The sequence below is a fragment of the Nelusetta ayraudi genome, unplaced genomic scaffold (assembly GCF_046127955.1).
Source record: "Nelusetta ayraudi isolate G7.1 ecotype Tasmania unplaced genomic scaffold, CSIRO-AGI_Nayr_v1 ptg000075l, whole genome shotgun sequence".
In the NCBI taxonomy this organism is placed as follows: domain Eukaryota; kingdom Metazoa; phylum Chordata; class Actinopteri; order Tetraodontiformes; family Monacanthidae; genus Nelusetta; species Nelusetta ayraudi.
Window position 1 is genome coordinate 1,709,550 of NW_027466125.1, and position 24,411 is coordinate 1,733,960.

A 24,411-nucleotide genomic window follows, 5' to 3' on the forward strand; every position below is an offset into this window, starting at 1 on the left:
GTACAGCAAAAATAGCAATGAGATTTATTAACATCATTATTGTTGTCAAGGGCATAAATAACGTAAGAGAATGTCGTGATTTTGGAGTTTTTTTTTTTTTTTTTAACATCACACGTAGGAGAGAAAACACAATGAAAAGGAAAAAAAACAACAAAAACCCCAAAAGAAAACATAGATTCTGGACAAATGAAGCTAAAACACTGACTGTGATTTCACCCAGTGGTTAAAAGGTTTTTTTTTTTACCTTGATGATTTTATAGACGACTGTACGTGTATACAAACAGTAAATAACAATCAATGTTTGGACCCCTCCGCCACAAGGATGGAAAAAAAAACAAAACAAAACACTAAGATACATTTCACCCTCCAGGCCGAGCAGAGTGCAGCTAATTAAAATTATGAAAATAAATTATTAAATGAATGAGACAAAACAGGCTATCAGGGAAGGAATCTATCTTATGCCTGATATCTTTATTTATTTTATTATGTTTTACCAAACTGCATCACACAACTGGATGATGTCGTCGCCAGTGCTAACAAGACTAATTAGGGACTTGAAGCAGCCGCTTCTCTAATTATGAATATTTCATGACTTTAGTTCAGACTGTTGGGACTTTGGCAAATGTTATAGTTGGAGTGTCGTTTTGTATCAGTGGAATAATTACTATTACCCCCCCCCCATTTTTTTTAAATGGTCTGTTTTTTAATTTAGACCTCCAAGCTAAAGAGAAGCCTCGGCATCTGCACAAAGACGCCATGTGACGTCAGCACAGTCACATAACCGGCTCAGAGGTCCTGGTCGAGTTGACTCGCACACAAAAGAGGTCTTCCATCTGCAGTGTGCACATCGTACATGGGCTGCAGTCATGGTTAGCCACAAGCTAATTATGATGCTAACAGAGCAGAGCAGAGGCACATTTAATGTATAGGGAGGAAGCACTTTTTTTTTTAATTATTTTTTTTAATGATTACGAAAGCCAAGAAATGATAAACAAGTTGGTCTTCAGGTGATAAGAGGTCAATGCGTCTGTTTTCGTTCCCTCAGACGTTAAATGAAGGATCACCTGAATTTAACAGGCCAAATCAGGTTCACATGTAAAGAGAAGAATGACACCAGGCAGGCAGAGACTCTGAGACTGTGAAGACACGCTGAGGAGGCTTCAACCGTGTGAAAAGCTCTAATTATTCTCTGATCCATTTCACGGGCTGCTGGCTACACGGACACACAGCACTGATTTGACTGTGTTGTTGTTGTCCCATCAGATTTGTGCGACGCTGCTCTGAGGCGTCTTCCTGCACCGGTGCAGCCAGCAAAGTCATCAAAAGAAAAAAAAAAAAAAAAAATCCACAAGGGCTTGGTGGAAGAAAAAAATCCCACAAAACTGTACGTGACTGCAGTTTCAGGATGATTTGATTCTGAGAGCATTTTTCTCTTTTGGGTAAGGGAGAAAAAGTTTCTGATTTATTTGGAATGACTAAAGCGGGCAGAGAGAGACACAAAACGGCCGTATAGAAACCTCAACTTGATCAACAGGAGAGCCGAAGGAGAAACAAATCACAGCGGCGCCGTCACCGAGAAAAATGACCGGCGTAACGAAGCGGGCGAGTCCCAGGCTGCTGGGAAAGTTTCCCCTCCGCTCCGAGTGAAAAGGAACCGCAGCTGTTCGCTCATGCAGAGCCGAGCAGCAGAGCTGCTGTTGAAATAGACAGAAACAAAACAGGAAGCACTCTCACTGATGAAGATGGATGGTGATTTTTAAAGGATTCCAATTTTCTGATGCGGATGCAGAATTCACTTGAGCAGTTTTCTAAAGTTAGTCAGTGAACTCGAGTTCACTGTTCAAGTGCACCATTTACTCCCTGTGCTTTATGTAGAAAGTCCTGACTGAAAGATGCAGTTATGGCACACTCCCCTTTGTGATGTCACATCCATCCATCCACCTTCAATAGCCGCTTCTTCCTGAGCTCAGGGTCACGGGGGTCTGCTGGAGTCCATCCCAGCTGTCTTAGGGCAAAGACAAGGTACACCCCAGACAAGTCCCTTTGTGATGTCATTAAGGGGAGTTTAATGTATTTAGTGAAAACACCCCATAGCCAGGTATTTTTGTCCTCTGACTTTACCTTGTTTCTCTGCCCCATTCGAAAAGGAACGTCTTCAGTTTTAGTATCAAGCTATTTTAGCAGGAGGCTGTAAAGGCAGGGCTAAAAGTGACTATGCTCCTCTGTGGATCTGAGTTTTTTGGGGAGTCTGTAACAGGAGTCTGTAATGAAAAATAAAAGTATAATATGTGAGTTTTAATATTTTGGAGGCAGAAAAGAACATCAAGGAAGCTTCCCAGTTGTTAAAGTTGTTGTTTTCATGTTGTCACCACATCCTGAGCCAACATAAAACCTTCTCTTCGACTAAATCCATCATCTCACGGTGGCATTTTACAAAGCACGGGGATGTGAAGCACAGTGAACACCAACAGGAAGGGGAGGGGAGAGGTGGAAGGGAATCGGGGGGGCTTCATTGTTGTGAGTTATGCAGATGATTAGCCGCTCCATAAACTATTCCCATCACACAAGTGAAGGAGGGAGTTTGATTTGATTGAAAAGGCAGCAGACGACGCGTCATTTACAAAGAAAAGCGCAGAGTCAGCTCCGGGTGAGCTGAGCTCAGCTTCCAAAAAAAAAAAACCCTGATGCAATGCGGTGAACCTGCAGGGATCCACCGCACATCCCAGCTAGCGCGCCCGGAGCCGCCGCCGCTGTGAATTGTAATGCAAAGCGGCTTCACGCCGGACTTTTAAACTACGGCGACTCGTCTTGCACCAGAAAAATCTGTTTCAGCAACAGGCTGAATCGAATTTCTCCATGCCTCCATCGCTCCCCTGGATGGTTCTGCTTCCCCTGACGCCTTGGGGCGGCGTCAGGCAGGTGAGTGATCTTCGCCAGCGGCCACCAGGAGGCGGCGATCCGGGACAGACAGACGGACAGACAGACAGACGGCTCATCATGGTGAGTGACAAGTGTTGGGACAGGAACTCAAGGGGAGGAAACACACACACACACACACACACACACACACACACACACACACACACACACACACACACACACACACACACACACACACACACACACACACACACACATAGCCCCGAGGTGCCGAGTTGCTCACTGCAGCTTTATGGAATTTTTCTTTCTGTTTCCTTCCAGGACAAATGATGCAAGAAGAAGTGTCAGGTTCTAACCAGGGAGATTGTGGGGTTGTGGGAGGAGGGGCTTTGAAGTATCCACAGCTGCTCTCACACATCCCATAATAACTGCTGGGCCCTCCGCTCTTGACTTTGTAAACGCATGGCTGTAATAAACCATCGGCGGCGGGAGGAGAGAGTGTCTTCATGACACGTCACAGCAGCAAGCACGGCAGTTTGAGATTCACGCGGCGTTGGAGGAAAAAAAACAAAACTTTTTTTTTTTTTTTGAACTTCCTTTCAAGAAAACCCGTGAGCCCCGGAAGAAGCATGGCGGCTCGGCTCTTCTGGCTCTTCGGGCTCCACATTCATATTACTCTGGGTGATGGCCAGCTCTCTGCTTCTGCTGGTTATGCTCAGCGAGGTCTGAGGGAACAGATTGAGCCCCGCAAGATCAAGGTTATGAGTCTGCGGCGCCTCGTAAGATGCACAACGTTATATGACTTCTCAGTCGCTGAATAGTAATAAATGTAGCAGAGGACTTGGCCGGATGTCTGGTTTCAAAAAGAAAAAAATAAAGAAAGAAACTCGAAAGCACAACGATTTGAACACTTTCCTTCCACACCATCCTCGCAGGTGAATCATTTGAGAAACAGGGGAAGAAAAGGAAAAGGAAAATTCAGTCGCAACTTGTCTGGTAGCGGCAAGAAAAGATGGAACTGTTTGGAACTTCAGACAGAAAAAAGAATTTTATGCCAGTCGACAAAGTTAATCAAAGTCTAATTACACAAGAGGGGGATCATTCACTTACTATTAAGGGAAGCAATACAGTGTGCAATGTATGGCGTGCACTGCTAATAAATGGGCTCTAAAGTTTTGCCTGTGATGTGAGCAGATATTCTACAGTGTGTGACTACATACTGTATCACAGCCTTGCAGTAACGGTGCATATGAAGCAGTTTGAAGACAAAAGAAGCACATTTCTGGCAACACTGTGGTTTGATTGTTAAATTGTTGCTTTTCAACGCATGATTTTATTTTCCATTCTATCATTTTTAGGAGCCCTTTCTTTGTACGACTTCTAACAGTTACCTTGAAAAAGGTAGACGCCATCATCTCAAGCATCAAGCAGAAAAATATATGTTCTGATGAGAAATAAACGTGTTGGCAGACTGAACTCGACGGCCCTCTATGGTCATGTTGCTCTTACCAATGCACGCTGGTATTTTCTTTTTTCTGCTGAGTTGCCTGATTAGCCTCGGGGACAATGTGGGCAGCGGCAGACTGGCGCTTGATTGAAGTCAAACTGTAATAACCCCGGAGCCTTTCTCGGCTCAGGTCAGAGAGGTCTCATTAAATCAAACAAAACTATAGTTCAGACTCAAAGAGGTTTGTCCAATGTTAAAAACGGCAAAAACTAAACAGATAACTGTCATCAGAAGCTTGACTCTATTAAGACAAAACATAACTTTAGACACCATTAAATAACAAACAACCCAAACCCAGCATCATTCATCACTAGCTCGTGTTCGCCAGAGCAGCTCACACCTTCGTTTTCATCCCTGAGGTAATATTGCTCTTGTAAAAATCAGTTATTTCATAAAGCTTCTCCACGTCGCTGCGCCGTTATTCACGTGAAAATTTTTGCTCCTTGAACAAACTGAATATTTACACAGGCTGCTCAAAAAAAAAAAAAAAAAAATTCAAGTGCGTTCTCAAAGAAACTTTTGAGTTCAAACAAACCCAACAAGTCGTCCGCAGCAAGTTGAGGTCCAACAACAGGAAGTGGCGGCGACATGAGAGTCTGACCCCTAGGTGGCGTGCGTGTCCCCGGGGGAGTTTGGCCTCCCTAAGACTTACTCCTGCTCTGCTCCATGGCGATGAAGACGAGGCAGATGCCGGCGGTGAGCAGCAGGTGCATGGACTCGTACAGCAGTTTGGGCGAGAAGACGCTCCAGATGAAGAGGTGGTAGCGCAGCGCCGTCACCAGCACGATGTAGGCCGCCGCCGGCACCGAGCGCAGGAGCGCCAGGCAGTAGCAGCCGTGGCCCACCGCCACCGGCCTCCTGAGGAGTAGGAGAGGAAGAGGAGGAGGAGGGAGAGGAGGAGAGAGAGGTGAGGGTGACTTGGCTGCCACAAACAAAAAACAAACAAAAAAATCAGTGAAAGTCGCCCAAAGTTATCAAGAACTGCTTTCTCTTCTCAAAGTGATGGAAACGCATCAGCAAAGTAGAACCGAGGCTCCGGTTCTGGGCTCCTTTCACCGTGAGCCGGGAGAAAGAAGAGCCTGATCTAATTATCTTCTGGCAATAACACAGACTGCCGGCAAAATCACCATTAAGGAGTTAATGACTTAAAAGCTGCTGGATTGGAAAAAGAGGTGATAGAGGAGAAAGAGGAGAAAGTGGAGAAAGAGGAAGAGGAGAAGAAGGAGGAGGAGGAGGAGGAGGAGAAAGAGGGAGAGGAAGGGAAGAAGAAAAAGAGGAAGAGGAGGAGGAGGAGGAAGAGGAGAAAAAGGAGTATGAGGATGAGGAAGAAGAGGAGAAGGAGGGGGAAGAAGAGGAAGATGAAGAGGAGATGAAGGAAGGATGAGAAGGATGAGAATGAGGAGGTACAGTAATGGAGGAGGACGAGGAGGAAGAAGATGATGATGAAGAGGAGGATCAGGATGAGGAGGACGAGGAGGATGAGGAGGCAGAGGAGGTGAAGGAGGAAGAGGAAGAGTATGATGAGAATGAGGAGGTGGTGGAGGAGAAAGATGAGGAAGAAAATGAGGAGGAGCAACAGGAGGATCAGGATGATGAGGAAGAGGTGGAGAAGGAGGAGGAAGAGGATGAGAAGGATCAGAATGACGAGGTGGTGGAGGAGGAAGATGATGAAGAAGAAGATGATGATGAGGAGGGATGTGGCGGCGGGGAGATTAGGAGAAGACGACAACAAAGTAAACATGCGAGGAGACACAAAACGATTGTGGTTGCTTGATGCTTCATCGCTGAAATGTGTGTTAAGACATGCAAGGATTGTTGCTCCTGTAGGAGACAGAGTTTCAGCTGAGGAGGGTGTGTGTGTGTGTGTGTGTGTGGGTCGGGGTGGTGGTGGTGGAGTTTCCAGGGGAGGCAGGAAGTTAGCAGGAGGAGGAATGGGAAGAAGAGGTTCAGGTGGGAAATCAGTCAGAGGACCAGAGACGGGACACAACAACCGTCAGTGAAGAAGAAGAACCAGTACGGCGGCTTAGATTGGAATTCAACAATGCCTGGAACCTCAGACTCACTGACACTCGACAGAATAGTTTTAAATACGTGTGAATCTATTTTCTCCTCCTTCCTACGAGGAACAGCCCCGACGTTCCGCCGGAAGTTTTCAAGGTTAATTCCCGGCGCTACAGTTTCACACGCTGCCATCAAACTGTCACCACTCCTGCAGAGGATCCAGACACCTCTATTTAGGGAGGATATGTGCTGCTCACTGCGGCTGCCTGGAGATCGTCATACACGGCTGAAGGTATTCTGGCGGTTCAAACCAAATCAAGACGCTTCAAATGATCTCATCCTCGTCGTCTGTCCACACATGACGCCGTTTAACCCTCCATGTTTGTGCAAATGGAAAAGAAAACGCTTATTCATCAGATCTCAGCTCAAGTTTGTCTCAAATGAAGTACCTTCAATAACACGAGAGCATAAAAACTGGTCATTAATGTATATTTTCTCCTGCACTTACCAGAAGTAAGATAGACGATTTTTTAATGAGCGACTTCTTAAAATTCGTAATTTTTTGGTTAAATCAGAGTTGAAGAAGTTTCCATCTACAGTGTGAAAAATGAAAAGAGAATAATTAATTTATATGAATGAAAGCCCTGACCCTGCCAAATGTTCAAAGTGGCAAATACTTTGCTGAATCTGAATCTGGAAGAAAACAGGCAAAAATAAAAGAAAACCTGTCTCTGCACCGGCAATCAGCATCAAAGGTTCAGCTCTTCAATTAGTGCTGAATTCCACAGAATTCATTTTTGACACACTTATGACTGACCTGTGGAGCCAGTGGCCACGTCAGTCAGTCAGTCAGTCAGTCAGTCAGTGTGACATCCTGTGTGACATCCTGGAAACCCAGCAGCTCAAGACAACCAGCACCAGGGAAGTTGTACTAACAAAAAGACTGTCTTGAGGCAAGAAGGAGAAAATAGGTGCAAAAGATAAACATTTTTTGCAAATTCTGCTTCCAGCCACATTTCTAATTAAATATATGAAGAACTCTGTTGACTTTTCACTCCTCCACTTGAATATTTGACTTGCCAGGTGCAGTTTTTAGCCCTTATTGACGTCTTCACCTTTGAGCAACCCCACTCTCCCCACCTCCACCCCGCCACAGGCTTGGTCCGCAACACAAAGACACTCTGGCTCCATTACGCGGCGGCTCTAAGTAGAAAATGGGAGCGTCGGGGGAGAGCCGCTGAAAAGCGATCGATCAAAGTCAATTTCCAGTAGCTGCTGTGCGGCCGAGCTGCTGCTGCTGCTGCTGCTGCTGCTGACGGTGCAGTGAATCCTAAATGAGCGTCTGCATGCGATGTTATTTTAGTGTCGGGCTGTCAGTGTGCACCACAGGTGGGCCGGTTCGGCTGGATGGAAACGCACAATGAATGAAAAAAAAAACAAAAAAAACACACACACCCAAAAACACAAAAAACGATGTATCCGAGCTGTAAAACAGGCAGTAAAGTTTTAGAACAAGACTCCAGCGTTCAGTGTGAAACCAGCAGGCATCGCTAACGACACACCTGCTTAGTGGCTTCAGCCTCTTAGCTGGCTCCGCCTCCCTGTAACGGTCGGCCGGTGGGCAAAATCAGTCGCGTTGCAGGCCTGTAAGCAGTTTACAGTGCTGCTGGAGAATCTGACTTGAGTTACTTTTTGTCTGAACAGTAAAATACAAAACACCTCAGGTGTTAATGCTTTCCTTTAGGTTTCATTGCTTGCCAGAACATTAAATTGTGTTTGATACATATATTTAAAGATAGCAAACAGTTGATCAGACCAATTGAAGGAAAACCACAGTTGTATTACCTGTGTGTTTTTGTTAATATTGATTTTTCTATTGTTCACAAAACTTAGGGATTATACGCAGGCAATATAAATCAGTATTATGGTAAAACAAAAATATTTTTTTAGTGCATTCACACTGAATAAAAGAAATGCAGCAAGCTATTTGTAAAATCCTCTCAAAATTGTCTAAAAACGTGTGAGGAACAATGGGCATTTCACCACATCACCCTGGTGACTCATTGGAAAGTTAGCATCCACTACACTAGCTGACATGCTCTTTTTGCTATAGTGATGTATTTTTTACTTCCTGCTTACAAAGAAAACTACGATCAAAGTTGTGTCTCACAAGCCCTGAATTTCTTGTTTCAGTGCACTGTGAATTTCGAAATTGAAAAATCTGAAGAGATGTGGATGGTACCAGGAGGGCAGAGAGCGCAGAAGTAGAGTGCGGCTGTCTCTGAAACCCTGCGAAGCAGCGATTACGAATGTCGACGGCCGTGTTGTATCACAACTTCGTACTGAGTCATACTGCACTCCAGAAATCAGAGTTTTACATAAGAGAAACTTAGAGAGAGGCTTATCGTTCAATAGAAGTGTGAAAAAAAAATCGTAATTATGGCGATAATTACAATCAACCTGAAAAAAACTATAATATTCCACAATCATAAGTCAAATTCTTGAGTAAAAAAAAAAGGAAAAAAAAAAAGAAGTCAGACTCAGACAAAAAGTCATGTCTAATGGAAGGGAGCGTTTTGCTCCTCAGTGAACCTTTTACACACAGGTTGTACTTCGCGGCCAGGTGAGGCAGCGAGGCTGTGGGAAGGAGACCAGGAGCGACTGGGTCGTGTCCTGGCTCTGCTGAGGGAGGCACCAGGAAGATTTGAGTGAAGCAGAACTTTTTGATCGGCAGACCGAATGTGAAAGACATCACATTCAGTCGGGAGACGGCTTATTATTAGGGACATTAATCACGTGTAATGACACCCCCCTCAGCTGAATATCTCTATGACCTTTATGCTGACGAAATTCATTCAACATGTGAGGGGCTGCAGAATTTCATCCTCCATGACATCACAGAGGGTATATTTTTCCAGTTTTCAAGCAAACTACAGAAAGGACTTTTTTTAAATTTCCCAGCACGTTACCGACAGGTAGAAGCACATTTTACTGTTTTAGTTGAGTTATTGTTTGTATATTAAAGTACTGTCCACTAATTCATAGTATAAAATACACAGAATCTAAATGAGCAGGAACACTTTTTATTTAATGACGCTTCCAGTAAATGAAAGCAAAGATTTTTTTCTCTTCACCCATTTAAATGAAGAACCTGAACTTTGAAACATTGCTTCGACCACCACTGATGACAAACTCTGCTCTTACACATAACAAATAACTTATCCCATATGTGTGAAGAAATGTTGGACAAGTTTTCAGCCTTTGTTCGCCTCTGTTTTCAATTAAAAAGACCTTACAGCTCTGCTAAACATGCTGTATTTTGCCTGATGTAGCAATATGAAAAGCGACCAAGTGAGGTCGATGCTTCAGTCTGGGCTAAAGTATGTAAATTTATTTTAAATCATTTATCTATCATGAACAGGGAAAAAAACAGAAATTTCATGCTGATGTTAGCTGCCTGGCGGTTTTCAATACAATTCTGGGGAGAATCAAGCTGTGGATTTACGAGGCTGCGACCTGGCAAAAGCAACTTTCATTTTGGAGAAACCAAAGTTGCTTTTGGAGCTGTGGAAAGACGGAGATCAACAAGGAGGCTTTACCTGTCTCCCTCTGAGCTGAGGTAGCAGACCAGGTGACACGCCCACAGCAGCGGCCCGGCGTAGGTGCTGAGCGCCGTCAGGAAGACGGCGGGAGCCTCCACGTAACTCTCCAGTCCGATGAAGCCCACGGAGATGTCGACGGTGGCGATGTTGTTGGAATTTCCCTGCGGGGGTGAACGGAGGAGGCAGCGGTGAAAAATCAGCGTCGCGGCAGGGAGAACTCAGAGGGACAAAATTAAGATCTGCAAAAGTTTCCCAAAGATTGCAGAGCAGCAAAGAAACGGCCCTCTGATTTATCATCATTACTGGGAGCTCCTGGCAGCTTCCCAGCAGCAGCAGCAGCAGCAGCAGCAGCAGCAGCACAGTTTTCCAGTGTCTGACCCACACACACACACACACACACACACACACACACACACACCGGGGCCAGAGTCTTGTTAGAGCCACCTGGGTGGTTGTGCAAGTGTGTGTTGAATGTCCACAATCCAAAAATAAGAAAAAAAAAAACAATCACACATTTTGCACTTTAAAACAACACATAGCATAGCATATACAACTTGGGAACAGATTTCCTCTCTGGTATTAGTCAAATATGTCAGCAGTCAAATGACAATTAAAAAACAAAACAAAACAAACCTTGCTATGGATCTTTTTCAGAGAAAGGTACAGCAGCAACTCACTCAGGAGTGTTGGTGACACTGGTGCTGAAATACTACCACAAATTCAAAATATACTGCTGCTGGAAGTATAACAAGCCCTGTGATACCAGGATAAAAAAGAGCACAAATGGGGAAAAAAAACATCCCAAATATATCTTTTTTTTTTTTTTTTTTTTTTAAGTTGAGAAGTTATGTTTTATCAAGTTACAAAATTGTCTTTTATATTACAACTTTTCATCCAAAAAGTCTCCTCCTCCTATAAAGTTGCTGAAGAAAGTACCTTAAATATAATTTCAGTGAATCTGAGCACAAAACAATCACAACACAACACAATACTGACCTCTAGTCTGTTAATGCAACACACATGTTGGAGATTCACTTTTCATACGCACAAAAATAATCCAGAAGCACATACATACAAAATTCATGTGACGGTTGAATGAAAATCCATTTAGTTACATCTCATCTGTTATTCCTGAGTTCTAAAATCACACCAATGATACAATGACACTCTGTGGTGCTCTGCTGCGTCTGAATTCAAAGCAATGAGGTGACTCAACACTTTTCTGAGGGACATCTCTCAGCTGCTCCACTGACCATCTGGTTTTAGGATAGTGATAAATCGAGAAGTTCGACTCTGCCACTGCAGAGGAAGACAAAGACGACTAAGCGCAGATAGATAGATAGAATGTGATGATATGATTATATATATATAGATATAGATACAGATAATAAACTTATATATAATCTTTATATTGTTCGTTTGTGAGTGAGTGATGTTTGTCCTAACTGAGTTGCCGTATGTGACCAATTAGCCAATGACAGTTTGCCATGTCATTGAAATCGCCGGATTTCGCCAGACCCCGGACAGATCTCTGAGGCCCGGACAGATTTTGTACCTACATGACTTCAGATTGACCAACATCTTGGATAATCGCCCACAGTTCCATGGATTTTTTTTTTCGAACCAACAAGGTCAAAAAACCCTTCTCAATTATCTGAGAAGAAACCCTCCTCTTGCACCTGATAATTACATCGTACAAACACTGATTAATGTTGAACCCATCTCTCCCTAATTAGCAGAAGCTGAACCTCTAAATGAGATGCTAACTCAACATAACTTTAATTGTTCTAAACCCCCCCCCCCATCCGTTACCCTGCAGCGGGTTTAAATCACAAATGACGTTGCCTCACAGATCCATTACGGCCGCGGCCTCACTGAGAAACCTCATTACTCCCACATCTGTAATTATAAGCCTGGGCTCCCTCACCCAAAAAATCTGTGTGGTGGCAGCCGATTGCACAGCAACAACATCAAAGTGTTAATGACCCAATGGGGCCAATGACGGTTTATTAAGTTGTTAAGAAAAGGGGGGGGAAGTTGGGCGCCGTCAACAAGACGTATTATTTACCGAGCAAATACCTGCGCTGGATGGATGGGAGGCCGAATGAAGGAGCATTCAGAGCTCATCTCTCCAGAACACACCCAGCCAGTGGCTAGCGGACCGCTTCACCTTCACGCCGCCGCATTGGAAGTAATATGATTTCCTCGCACACACTTCCCCTCGGGGAGAGGCTCCCTAATGTCGCCCGACTCTGTGTCACGCTGTTAAATTAGACGTCTCCCACAATCAGACAAGAAACGTTGTTTACCGTTTGCCTCCTCGCTGTACAGCTATGGGGAGCTGGGAACTGTTTGTTCTGAGACCCAGCTGTCTACTACTGATGGTCCTGCTACTTTTCAAATCACTGTAATCTATAATCTGGTAAAAGTGGTTCATAATTGCACAACATTTCTGAGCGATGCTTTCGGAGGGACAAATAAAAGCACCAAAGATGAAGAACAAGTAGACTTTAGCAGTAACTTTTTTCTGTTGTGGAACTATTTTTTCCCCCTCCAGCATTTTTGTACTATAAGAGGGAGCTTTATGGAGCTTTGCAGTTTATGTAATTACTTGAAGACAAAAATGTCTATTCTTTATAGTAATAATATATAGTAATATAGTAACAGTCTTATGACTACAAGTTCCGCAGTTGGACTACAGTGGCCACGAGGTTGTGTTGGCTCCTGCCATGCCTGCAGAGGTGTCTGGCATTATCACAATCAGGTGAAGTGACGGCCACAACCCTTTTGTATAGAGCCACACTCACTGGTTGCTTCATCAATGCCTGAAGAAGGTCATAAGGACCAAAAGCTCGAAAAATAAATGTGATTTTTGCATAAGGTTTCGAGTGTGCAGCAGCTGTTTTTTTTGTCTTCTGAGACTCCAAGTTATAACAAAATTGGTTAGGATGCCCTTACAACAAGTGCAAAAAGTTAGCAATAAATAAAAGCAATATAAATAAATATTTCATGCAAACATGTTTCTGAGTTCATGTGAAAAGGTCCAATGTTATATAGGTCCCCATTTCTTCTACCATTTCTTCGGTGTCGTCTTTGACTATAGCAGAGCAACTTTCCAAACAATTTATCCAAAAACTTCAGATATCAGCTCGTTCACTCCTCTGTTTACTGCCGCCAATAAAAACACTTCCACTTAAAAATCTCGACCTTCTTTCTTAATCAAGGGCGATTGCTAACAAGCTAAAGACTCGTATTATTATGAGACAACAACAGTATGTGCTTCTCACGTAATGCAGGAGCTTTAGTTGAAGCTCTGCATGGGTTTAAGTAGCTAATAAAGTCAAGTCAAAAACACTACACACATTTAATTTACTTAATGAAGACTAAAAGATGATGGTATTATTGTTGAAAGAAAAAAGGGGGGAAAAAACACTTAGCTTCTGTTGTTTCCTCCAAACAACTGCCAAGACGGTCAGATGTTATTGGCAGTGTTGGCACCACTGGGCATAATTGATGACAAGACAATAACAATAGATGTTTAAAATATTTTGTTGTTTTTTTTTGCCAAATGAACCCAGTTGATGCCCAGAAATTGTCAGACTGCTGATTGGCCTCCAGAAGTACTCAGAAGTAGTTCAGAACCCAAAATATATTTTCACAAAAAGCTGGCAAACTTTTTTTTCTCCACACGCTGCAAACTGCGGGACGACTGAGTCACCGGCAAAGCTGAGTTCGTCGGTGCCGCCGTGGAAAATTCATGCCGCAGTGACACACGGTTCTCAGGAACCTCACATGCATTAATTCATCAGAGATTTTGTCTCCTACCTGGAAGAAGAAGAAGGCCTGGCCGAACCAGTAGTGCATGATGGTGGTCTGAGCCGCGTCGTAGTGGAGCTTCTTCCAGATGAACTGGGCCATGAAGGTCTGGATGAGCAGGCAGCAGCACAGCACGGGCAGGTTGTGAGCTCGGAACAGCAGCGAGACCAGCAGCACCAGGCCGCTGTAAATCTCCCACAATCCCCTGCTCTTGAGCTTGGCGTCGGCCGTGATGATCTGCGATCGCAGCAGGTCCTTGCTGCCCGAGAAGAGGATGCCCAGAACAAAGACGTAAACAAAACGAGCCTCCACGGTTCCCCTGCAAGACAGAGAGAGAGAGAAAGAGAGATCACAGGAAGTGTTACCTGGATTGATTCTTCTCGACAAGGAGGGGAAAAAAACACCCTTGTTCAATATTCAAGGGACTGTGGAAAGTGACTTTGATCACACAGTGAGTCTTGTTCTATCTGTACGGGCATTTCAGTAATTGAATACTTTATAACACTGGATATAGATTTCGGGACATGACAAAAAGTTCTTCCAAAGTCGCTGGAGGAAAAAAAAATCAAAAAAAAATCAATAGTTTATGTTTGTGTGTGAGTGCGTGAGTAAGTGTACCAATGTGTGTGTCTAATTCCTTTCATCCATTTCGCCTGTCGGTCCCAACCTTGCAAGGCAGTGGGATCACTCATATATACTCCGAAATCTTGCACATCCATCTTGCCGGCTTCCAAACGAAATAAATTTTCAACCGTCCGATTTCCAAGGATTCCAGACCTAATCTGCCTTCTCGACAGGCTGAGCAGCCAGCGAGACCCCAAGAAGTGTGAGCTGGAGCACCGGGAAGAAGAAGAAGCGGCTAGTTGCTGGCCAGATGCAAATAAAGATGGATGTTGAAGAGATTAGCCTGGATGCTGCATCAGTGACTGGGTTTGGCTAGGACTGGATTTAGAATTATCTCCTGTGGCAGCGCGCCACAGTTGTGTTGACGTCTGGCTTGTAACAACAGCAAGTCTGAAGCTGATGAACTAGCAGTAAAAAAGAATTGGATTAGTACATTTTGATGTGATAAACAGAAGGAGAGTTAGATCCAGAGAACTCCAAAAAACATATAATCCAGCATGTCAGGTTGTCATTGTTCCAAATTTGAATGAAATGTGAGTCAAAACAATTGTTCATCCAAAAACTCCAGAAATCACCTTATTTAGCCCTTCATTTACCGCATAGAAACACGAACTGACCCCAATCTACTGAAAGACTTTGCGCCTACATATTTCCCACTTATTACTTGTGATAATGTTGCCTGGTTGTTTCAGACTCCTTCCAGAGTTTTCTTGCCTTACTTTATATGCTTGTCTCTTGTTAAAAAAAAGAAGTATTTCTTACATTTCTGTGACTCATAACCCTACTTTCATTTAGTATGCAGTGTGTCAATGTTACATTAATTATTTAAAGTCTAAGACTGGAAGCCAGATTGGCTTGCCTGAGGAAAACACACACTCTCACACCCGTCACCCCATACTTTGTGCTTTCCACAATGATAAAATGTGAAAATCAGTGTTGACATATTCTCTGTGCATCGCAGTCTTAACATTCCAATTTTTGGCTCGATACTTTGATCATTTCAATCATTTTATCGGTCATTAATGACTGGTTACAGCCAAAGTTTCACAACTCCAACAGGAGAGTATTTCAGAGGTTTATCCTCGGAAAGATACAAAGGTCGCGAAAATAAGGTCGGGGGGGAAGAATGTATGGTGAATAATAAACAGTTGAAGCTGAGACAAAGTAAGGATTTCATAAATCATTGAAGCCTGAGAACTATGGAAATACATTCAGTGTTCAGAACACATTACACAAACATAATGCATTAGATCCCCCCCCCAAATGTCATTGTCATTCCTGTGATCAATTATTCCTAAACACTGGAGAAAATGTACATTTCCAAATTTCATAAAATGTTGAAAAAGTGAAGAGGTGCACTGACAACACAAAACAATTAAACAGCACCTAAAACTACAGGAGTACATAGGGGCGACTATGAAGTTGGATAAAACGCTGCAAAACAACAAAATGTCACCACTATGACCTTCATCACAGAGGGATTTGCATCTTAATGTTGCGTAAGACGGCATGTGCGGCAACAATAATTGGCTGACTGGGTGGGCGGCTTGTCACTTTCTTTGGAATAGAAACAATCCCAGATTGGGATCTTAGAAAAATGTTTTAAGCAGCATAGAAACGTTTGCCAGTGTGACAGAGCCCACACAACCAACCACACAGGTGGTTTATATTTAAGACGGATGATTCAACAGTGATTCAGTTCCAGTTGGTGGAGCAGCGCTGGGGAGTGCCGAGTTCGACGGAGCACACGGTGAAGTACGAAGGACGAGAATTAGACTTTCATGAACGATGTGTGGCGGCACGAGGCCACAGCCACGTGTCCCAGACACTGAAAGGAAATTCTGCAGGGCACCGTGTGCCAAAGGCAGGGGTGTCAGTCTCTGCGTTACATGGTACAGAACAATGAAATGATTTCGATTGAATCACTGTGAGGTACAGATACAGGGCACACTGAAGGGCTAAACTGTTATTTGCCATAGTGAAATCTACAAAGTACCTGTTTTTCTTTCTAGAACATACAAAGCATTTAACTGAGAAGATTAAAAACAAGATTTGCAAAAGCAAAGTTTGCTAGTTGCATATTACAGATAAAATTTAAAATTAGTAAATCCGAATTAGTTGCCCACAGCAAATGAGAACTCATCACTCAATCAACACAACAACAGTCTGTTGGCGTCATTATTAGTTAAGTATGTGTTCCTTCGAAGAACTGAGAGGTTCTAACCCATTTCCTCCTCCTATTGAACTCGGCTCCAGCTACTAGTCACTTGCTTTTTAAGCAGGGACCTCAGCCTTGAGCTGCTGCCATCGATTCTCAGCAGAATGGAGGCCTGGGGTTTTAAATGGACTGAATCAGGGACCTTGATTTTGGTGACATTCAAAAATGTGTACAGAAGTTCAGGAGCAACTTGGATGTGTGCTACTAGCTAGCAGAGTATAACATGGACGGATGTCTTGGGAGTTGTTTAATGTTTTTTTGATTTAATACTATTCTCGAGAAGCTCATCATATTGGAAATGAAAATGATTTAACCTCCTTGAGGGGCTAATTTTCATTTGTTAGATATATATTTATGTATTCATTATGGTGGCTTTTTAAGATCTTTGACGAACCAAAGTTACACGAAAAGCAAGATGTAACTGCAATTGAAGTTCAAATGTATTTCTGTTTTAGGGAAAGTAATTGTGCTTTGCATTTCATTCAAGTCCGTGGCTTTCCAAAAATAAATAAGTAAATACAAGAAACTATGGCAATGTCTGGGTTTTCCACATCCAGCTATTTGTAAGCAAACTTTTTGACTCTATTCAAAAATGTTCTTGACACGTATTCAATGAATAATTCAAACTGTTCCAGCTGTCAAAACACATGAGGTTGATTCAATGTTTTTTTTTTTTCTAAAGGGGCCATCAGGTCATCACTGCATGCCCTGATAAAGGTGAATCCAGATCCAAAATCTTCAGCCATCCAAGGTGAAGAAGAATTTCCATAAGCCTCTTTGCCTTTTAAAAGGCTCAGCCCTAAAAAAAAAAATAAAAAAATCCCTTTTCTCCGATTAATAATTCAAATGGCCAAAAAGTCCCAAATTGAAGGTTTAAAGAAAAAAAACACTTTCGATTACGAGGCAACTAAGGCTTATTTTCATTCCAGACGTTGAACCGCCCCTCAAAGAAAAACACACACACTTGTAATTTAGCAATAAAACAAACAGAAAGAGGAAAAGGCAGAGTTTCGAGCGAAGGCAATGAAAAGATTTATTTAGCTTATAATAAAAGGAGGGTACTCAGCCATCGTTGAGAACATTAATGATCAGGGAGCCGCTCAATTTTTAAGGAGTTACAGCCTGAAGAGTCTTTCACATTTATTTCTAGGATTTTCCAACAGTTGGAGTTTACGATCCTTGTTACCACTGTTTCGTTATACGTTAACCTTTTTTGACAAACGCTCTCCAGGTGACACTCTGCACATCAGTGACGTGGCGCTAACGAGACCAGTTTCAAGTTCCATTCTCCTGAAAGCTATTTCCACATCAAGATCATTGTTCCAACAACATTTTTTTTCCCTTTGCATCGGGGTACGCGACTCCTCCTGGTTCAAAGCTGCCGGCGACTGCAGAGACGTTTCCTTTGTAGCAGGATGCAGTCGTAGCAGCTAAAAGGCTACAGGATAATAACATACCTCGAAGGCGCTAAAACAAGTACGAGACATGTATTATTAATCAGCTTGTTTTATGGAAACCTGTTCCGACAGAGAAAAAAAAAAGGGGGGCAAGACACCCCGTAATACAGCGCAGCCTTTTAGAATTCACAGCTCCCCTAACAATGTGACAGGGATTGTACTCATCATTATTTTATGCAAAGAAATGTGGAAAATTCCTCGACAGGTTTTTATTAGAGAAGACGGATGGGCTTGAGCCTCCGGCCTTTCATTTAGTTACTGGTGTTCAGAGCGGAACATGTGTAAAAAAGGACATTGTACTAGTTCCGTGGCACTAGAAAAATGTGTTTAACCAAGCTGGAGGTACCAGCCTTGATTCACTCGGAGGGTGCAGAGAGCCGCAAGACGCACATCTAGATTGTGGCTCACTTGTTTTTTTTTTTACAAAGTCGCTAGGTCGCCGACCCCCTGAAAATCGACATGCCAAAGCGTCCAAGAGCAACACACCAAACCTTAAAGTGCTCTCAGCGCTGCACATTGTGCACATGCACGAGTTCAAGGTTGTAGGAATCTAGTTTGGTGCAGAAAGCCTAACACAGGGTTGACACGAATATTTAGTCTGTGGAAACTGTGGAAAAACGGTACAAAAGCTCTATTCAAAATAGTGTTTGAAATTCTTGGGGTTATTTCTGAATTTGACTCTATTTAATTTTATGTATCGATGGTTTTCCATGTGAATTTAGGTCTGAAACGCTGCAGCTGGAAACCACGTCAGTCGAAAGGAGCTTTTACACAGGACCTGTGTAGTTGAATAAAACTTTCTTCATTCACTTCTCTGAGTTTGACGTTTTAAGTTGCAGTAAACACTGTTTAGCATTTTTATAATAGATTATTTTTTCCTTTCCTTCATAAAAGTCTGATAAAAAAAAAAAAGCTGCACTTTGACATCTTGACTCACTTGATGGAAAGGTTTCAACCACTACCCCTTAAAACTGATTCCAACAGGCGAAAGGTTGATTTTTGTTGAGCAAAAGTTGTTGTTTAGTAAAAAAAAAAAAAAAAAAAAAAAAAAGTAAAATATGCAGCCAGTGCCTTCAAGCCAGTGAGCAACAGGCAACAGCTCTGACTGAGGCTCATGGGAATCGTCTGATCTCCATCCTGGATCCACTAACAGAGATCAAAGCCGCTGGGCGACTGAATAGTTCACCCTGCTGTTTGCTGCTCGTACTCTCACTGCTGTTGTTGTGCACTGATTTATTACGAGGTTGTGTTTATTCACTTTAAATGCAAGCGTCCGTGCTGCAGCGCTACGGTGGTGACAGGTAAAAGGCTAAAAGTCAAGACTTGAACGTTGCAAGAAACCAAATAATCTTCAATCCCCACTAAGTTATGTTGGTACAATTAAAATAAACTGTTTATTTTGGGCACAATGCAAGTCAGCACAATTCAACCTCTTTGAATCTACGTCTTTGGAATGACTCCACATAAAGTATCATCCTTGAAAAACGACTTCACCCATCTGCAGTTAATCAGAATGATGTTTTAATGAGACGATTTATGGATTGTGAAGTTGTTAATGGGACAGAGGATCGGAGAACAGCGGCGACGCGTCAAATGGCCAAACTATTGAACTTCGGTTGATGAACTGAGTGTTAAAAGAAAAATAAAGGTGGGATTTGTTTTGTTTCAAGGTTAACAGAGGCTGTGCTCGAAGAGGTAAAACCCATCAGGAGAAGCTAGTGGGACTGAACTGTACTGTACTGGTACGTCAGTGCACAGTACAGATTGGATTTACCTCTGTTTGTTTTGTTTGGCGGCTATTTTCATCGGCTTAATGGGCTGCTGAAGAGCGGCTGCTCAGCGGGAGGAAGGAGCCGATTTCTGTCTGTAACTCAACAAATTAATGTTCTATTGCTAAGAGACTGGGGTGTGAATGCTACAGACTTCATGATTACCATAGCTGCCAGAGATTGAGTTTACATCATTTATCCGAGGTATATATGAAGGGAATTAATATTGTCAGTTAATGGTGAAAATGAATGAAAGGGAAAAGGAAGGAAGGAAGGAAGGAAGGAAGGAGGAAAGGAAGTGTAAAAATACATATTTGATGTTCTTGAAGAGGATGCACCTTCCCAGTAATGTTTTGGCTTGTTGGCCTTCATCAGAACATTTAAGAAAAGAAAACCAAGGTTATGTCATTTATGTACATAAAATTACAGGTGATTGGCTGAGAGAGTCACATGATCAAGTTTCGCTGTTTAACAAACATTTTCTTAATGTGATCAGGCCAAAATGTTAGAGTATGATCTGCAATGTCTAAATACATTGGTGAAATTGATATATGCATATATATATTGATATGTATATAACGTGTGCATTTCCCAGGTCATGGTGGGTTTGCTGGCAAAGAGCTGTGGCTGTGGCTGACTTGGTTAGAAAACTAAAAGCAGCAAGAGCGGATAAATAAATAGTAGCAATAGTAGCTTGTCAATCAGTGTTCAGGAGGAGCTGTCTGGATTCCATGTTACCTTGGAAACAAAGTGCTGGCTGTCTAGCCACTGAAAAAAGAAGCGCTGAGACCCCTGGCTAATCCTCCCAGACTTATTTTGGTGCATGTCCTTCATCAATCACCTGCATCAAACCGACACCTACAGTAAATCAGCCAAAAAAAAGGTCGGAACAGATGGCTTGGAATGAGGAGAGCAGAGACTTCTCCTTCCAGCCAAATATTGATATTCAATTGGGACAGAGAGTCCAACTTTAAAAGATAATACCCCTAATCAAGAAAACCACCAGATTAGTTCAAAGCTCAGCTGTCCAATTGTTTAGGTTTTTTTTTTAAGTCAGGGAAAATAAGTGCTACAATTATTTGGAATAACTGCATTTATCTAGATAGACAGATGACACCAAATAATTTTTTTTATGGAACTTTTAAATGCAGTGAAGTCAATAGCAGACAATAATTTGTGAAAGACGCCACAATTATGTTGTACCAACAAAGAGTGAATTTGAAACGGGGGTTGGAAAAAAAAAAACTCTTCCTCTTGGGTAATAAAACTGAAGTCTGTGTCTGTAAGAGTGTGTGTGTGTGTGTGTGTGTGTGTGCGCGCGTGCGCGTGCACCTGCGTGCGTGTGTGCGTGCGTGTGTGTGTGTTGAGGCCAGCGGTTCACAGGTGTTTTGAGACATCTTTGAATATATTTCCATTTTTAAGCAGGATCGGCATGCATGAATATTTTTAAGCTGGGGGCCTGCACGGCAGCGTCCCTCCAGCGAGGGAGAGAGAGAGGCTCCGTCATGTAATTGGTCATATTTTGTACAGACATGAAGCTGGTGCACACGTCGATGAAAGGAATAACGCTGCCAATGCTCTTCGCTCTCTTTTAGTGAGCACATTTTGGTTGGAGCTCGTGCTAGGAGCGCGTGTCGGTGCAAAGGACAGAGGCAGCCAAATAAATAAAAAAACAAATAATTAAATAAGTTGCTGTGTGGTGCACACAGGTGTGGACAGGTTCTGCCCTCAGACGGCTGCTTTGATGTGGAGTCGCTTCAGGCGGAACATGTGTTCAGCCAGTATTTAAGTGTTTCCATCACTTGGATGCTAATCAGAGACGCCTCCGTTTTTTTTTTCTTTTTTGCGAAACCCCGAGAAGCGTGTTTGCCCTTTCAAACGGCAACGCTCGTTTGCACCAAAAAGCAAAAGAGCACAGCAGTGGTGACGGCGGCAAGAAGGAAAAGCTTTAAAGTGAGGGACAAACTGTGTGTGTGTCAATCAGACAGACAGACGGCAGGACGGCTGAAAGAGCAGCGGCGTGATGTTGGTTCCCGACCCTGTTAGCCATTTTGAGAGAACAAATTGCCTAAGGCGAGTGGCACAAACTGGTGGCGAGTATGGAGCAGCTAGCTGTGTGTGTGTGTGTGGGGTGGGGTTTGGGGGGTAAAGGGGACCTTGCTTCTATAAAACATAGCGATAGAGATCAACACCAAAAGACCAGCTTTAGGAAAAAAAAATTCTCATTAGCAAATGTTTGTCCTGAAAACATGTTGGGATTTTCATAAATAAAAAACAATGGCTTTTCTGATTTTGATTTTAAAAGTTGCAACTAAAATCACAGATTCCCATGGCAGATTATTTAGTAAACTTCCCAACTTGATATTTAGCCCACTGTTTACAGCCTCTGGTAAAAAAAAAAAAAAAAGCAAAAAGAAAAGAATGATTTTTATTCAGCTGCCTGCTCTTTTATGGGACTAAAACAACAGAGGTGGTGGAACACCTGGTGGAGGACAGGGGATGGTGTCACTAACTTGGCAGAGCATTTTGTGACATCACAAAGGGCTGATTCCTAGGTCTGCGTTTTTTTTTTTTAAACAATTAACAATTTTGGGAAATTCTTCAACAGGTTTATAGACCAGCGCTGTTTTTACAATTTTGAGTGATATGAGGCCTTTAAGAGCACTAGTTGAGGATAATCACACTCCTACTAAATGACCTACTGATGTTTTTTTTCCCTTACCAGTGAATAGCCAACAGGTTCTTAGGAGGTGCCATCAGAGCAATGAATCTGGCACCAGCGCCAAACTGGCATCTGGTTCTTCCTGGTGGAAAAGGTCTGTCTGAGGACTCTGGCTGACACTTTTCCAAGGAGTCCCCAGTGCTGAGGCAGACGCAATAATAATCAGAAGACCCTGTGAGATCTCGAGGACCGGGTCCACTGTCAACCTTGTCAATCATGATGCAGCGACCCCGGGTGCCCTCGGCCAGGTGTCTCAGCGCGGGACGGGGCGAGAGGTTCAGCTTTTAATCAGGTGAGCACGTCGAGGAGACAGCCAGGAAGAACAGAGAAGGTTAGAGGAAGGCCAGAGACTGGTTTGAGATGAGGGCGAGTCGGGGGAAAAAAGCCAGACAGTGGAAGCGTCGGCGGCGCTGCAACCTCATTATTTTCTGACGAAAGTTAGTAGCAGATAACTGTGAGCCGCGGCTTTGGTCTGCTGAATAAAAACCCACCAAGAGTTACGAGACTGTTGATTCCTTTGAACCAACAGCAGCCATTATGTGTTAAACGTTAGGATGTGGACGGGCTAAAGGGGCCCAGTGCATTTCAGGAATACCGATGCCTCTATGAGAGCGGCCTTTAAACAGTTTTCCATTTCATTATTCATGCTTAGATCAAAGACGCAGACATAGAGTCTAAAATGCACTGCCGGACAAATTAGCTGTGCATCAGATTTCCTACATGCAAAGGGCTCTGGGAGAGACTCAGGCATGGTCATTGCACTGACGAGGCCTGTGTGAATATTAGCACATAAAGATTGCATGAGAATAACTAAATTAGTACACATTATTCCTGTTTTACAAAGATTTTAAGAGGATAACTGATTAACAGGTGTGTGTGTGTGTGTGTGTGTGTGTGTGTGTGTGTGTATGTGTTAGGCTTATGTCAAAGACTCTGACTACTGATTGACTGTTCATGGTTTCAAAGTCTTTTGTATTTCTTCTATTTTTAATAAACATCACACTGCGTGCCTCGAAATCACTGGGAAAAGCCAAATTTCATTTAAGGCTTCACTAATCTCTGAGTTTCCACAAGAATTAGCTTTCGGCGATGCCGGTACCAGGTGCAAAGCATGGTAATAAATTGCAAAATGTCCTTGTTTTATAAACCACTCAGCTATTTATGTATTTATTTGCTGACTTTATTTTATTTATATTTAATGGCAGAAATCCTCTCCGGTGTAAAACACTGGAGACTGCAAGTTTGAAACTTTTGAAAAGATCCTGCTTCTGATGAGGGCAGGAGGTAATAATTTGCATATTTAAGATGCTCATGATTGCTTAACTGCATGTACTTAAGAAGTTCTCCGCGTCTGCAAACTACAGTTTCCATAAAGTGTAACGAGTTCATTCTGCAGCAAAGTGTCGGACTTGTAATACTTGCTATCCAGGCAAATTCATAACGATAATATAATATACATTTCAACTCTTTTCTGGGGTGCAGTGTATTTTCGCATGACTGTAAACATCCTAAATCTCCAACTAATTAAATTTTAATAACTCAGCGATCGAAGGTGCTGCATTATTTCCCAGTTCTGTCGAAATGAAAAGCAAATTTACAGACTCATATTTGCTACATTGTGCGCAGTGATGAATTGCCTCGCCACTTTCTTGCCTCGCTCTGCGTTCTGAACAGCCCACTTCCCCTGCCTGTTGTCAAACTGTGTTTGTTGTTTTCATTAGTTCTGTGGACGTCAGCTCGGAACCCTTCACGCAGCTTTCGCCAACATGGCAGCAAAGTTGATCTTTGCAGTCAGTGAAGGTCTCCTCAGCATCG

General features: G+C 42.9%; 1 protein-coding gene across 1 annotated transcript in view; it reads right to left on the reverse strand.

Annotated features, from left to right (window-relative positions):
* Positions 1 to 24,411, reverse strand: part of pigg (phosphatidylinositol glycan anchor biosynthesis class G (EMM blood group)) — a 62,847-nt gene continuing 38,436 nt past the window's right edge. Inside the window, exons 11-13 of the mRNA XM_076043389.1 lie at positions 13,816 to 14,125; positions 9,988 to 10,151; positions 1 to 5,245 (exon numbers count right to left, since the gene is read on the reverse strand). Of these exons, the coding sequence (XP_075899504.1) occupies positions 5,029 to 5,245; positions 9,988 to 10,151; positions 13,816 to 14,125 (691 nt within the window). The 3' untranslated portion in view covers positions 1 to 5,028. The remainder of the gene's footprint in view (positions 5,246 to 9,987; positions 10,152 to 13,815; positions 14,126 to 24,411) is intronic.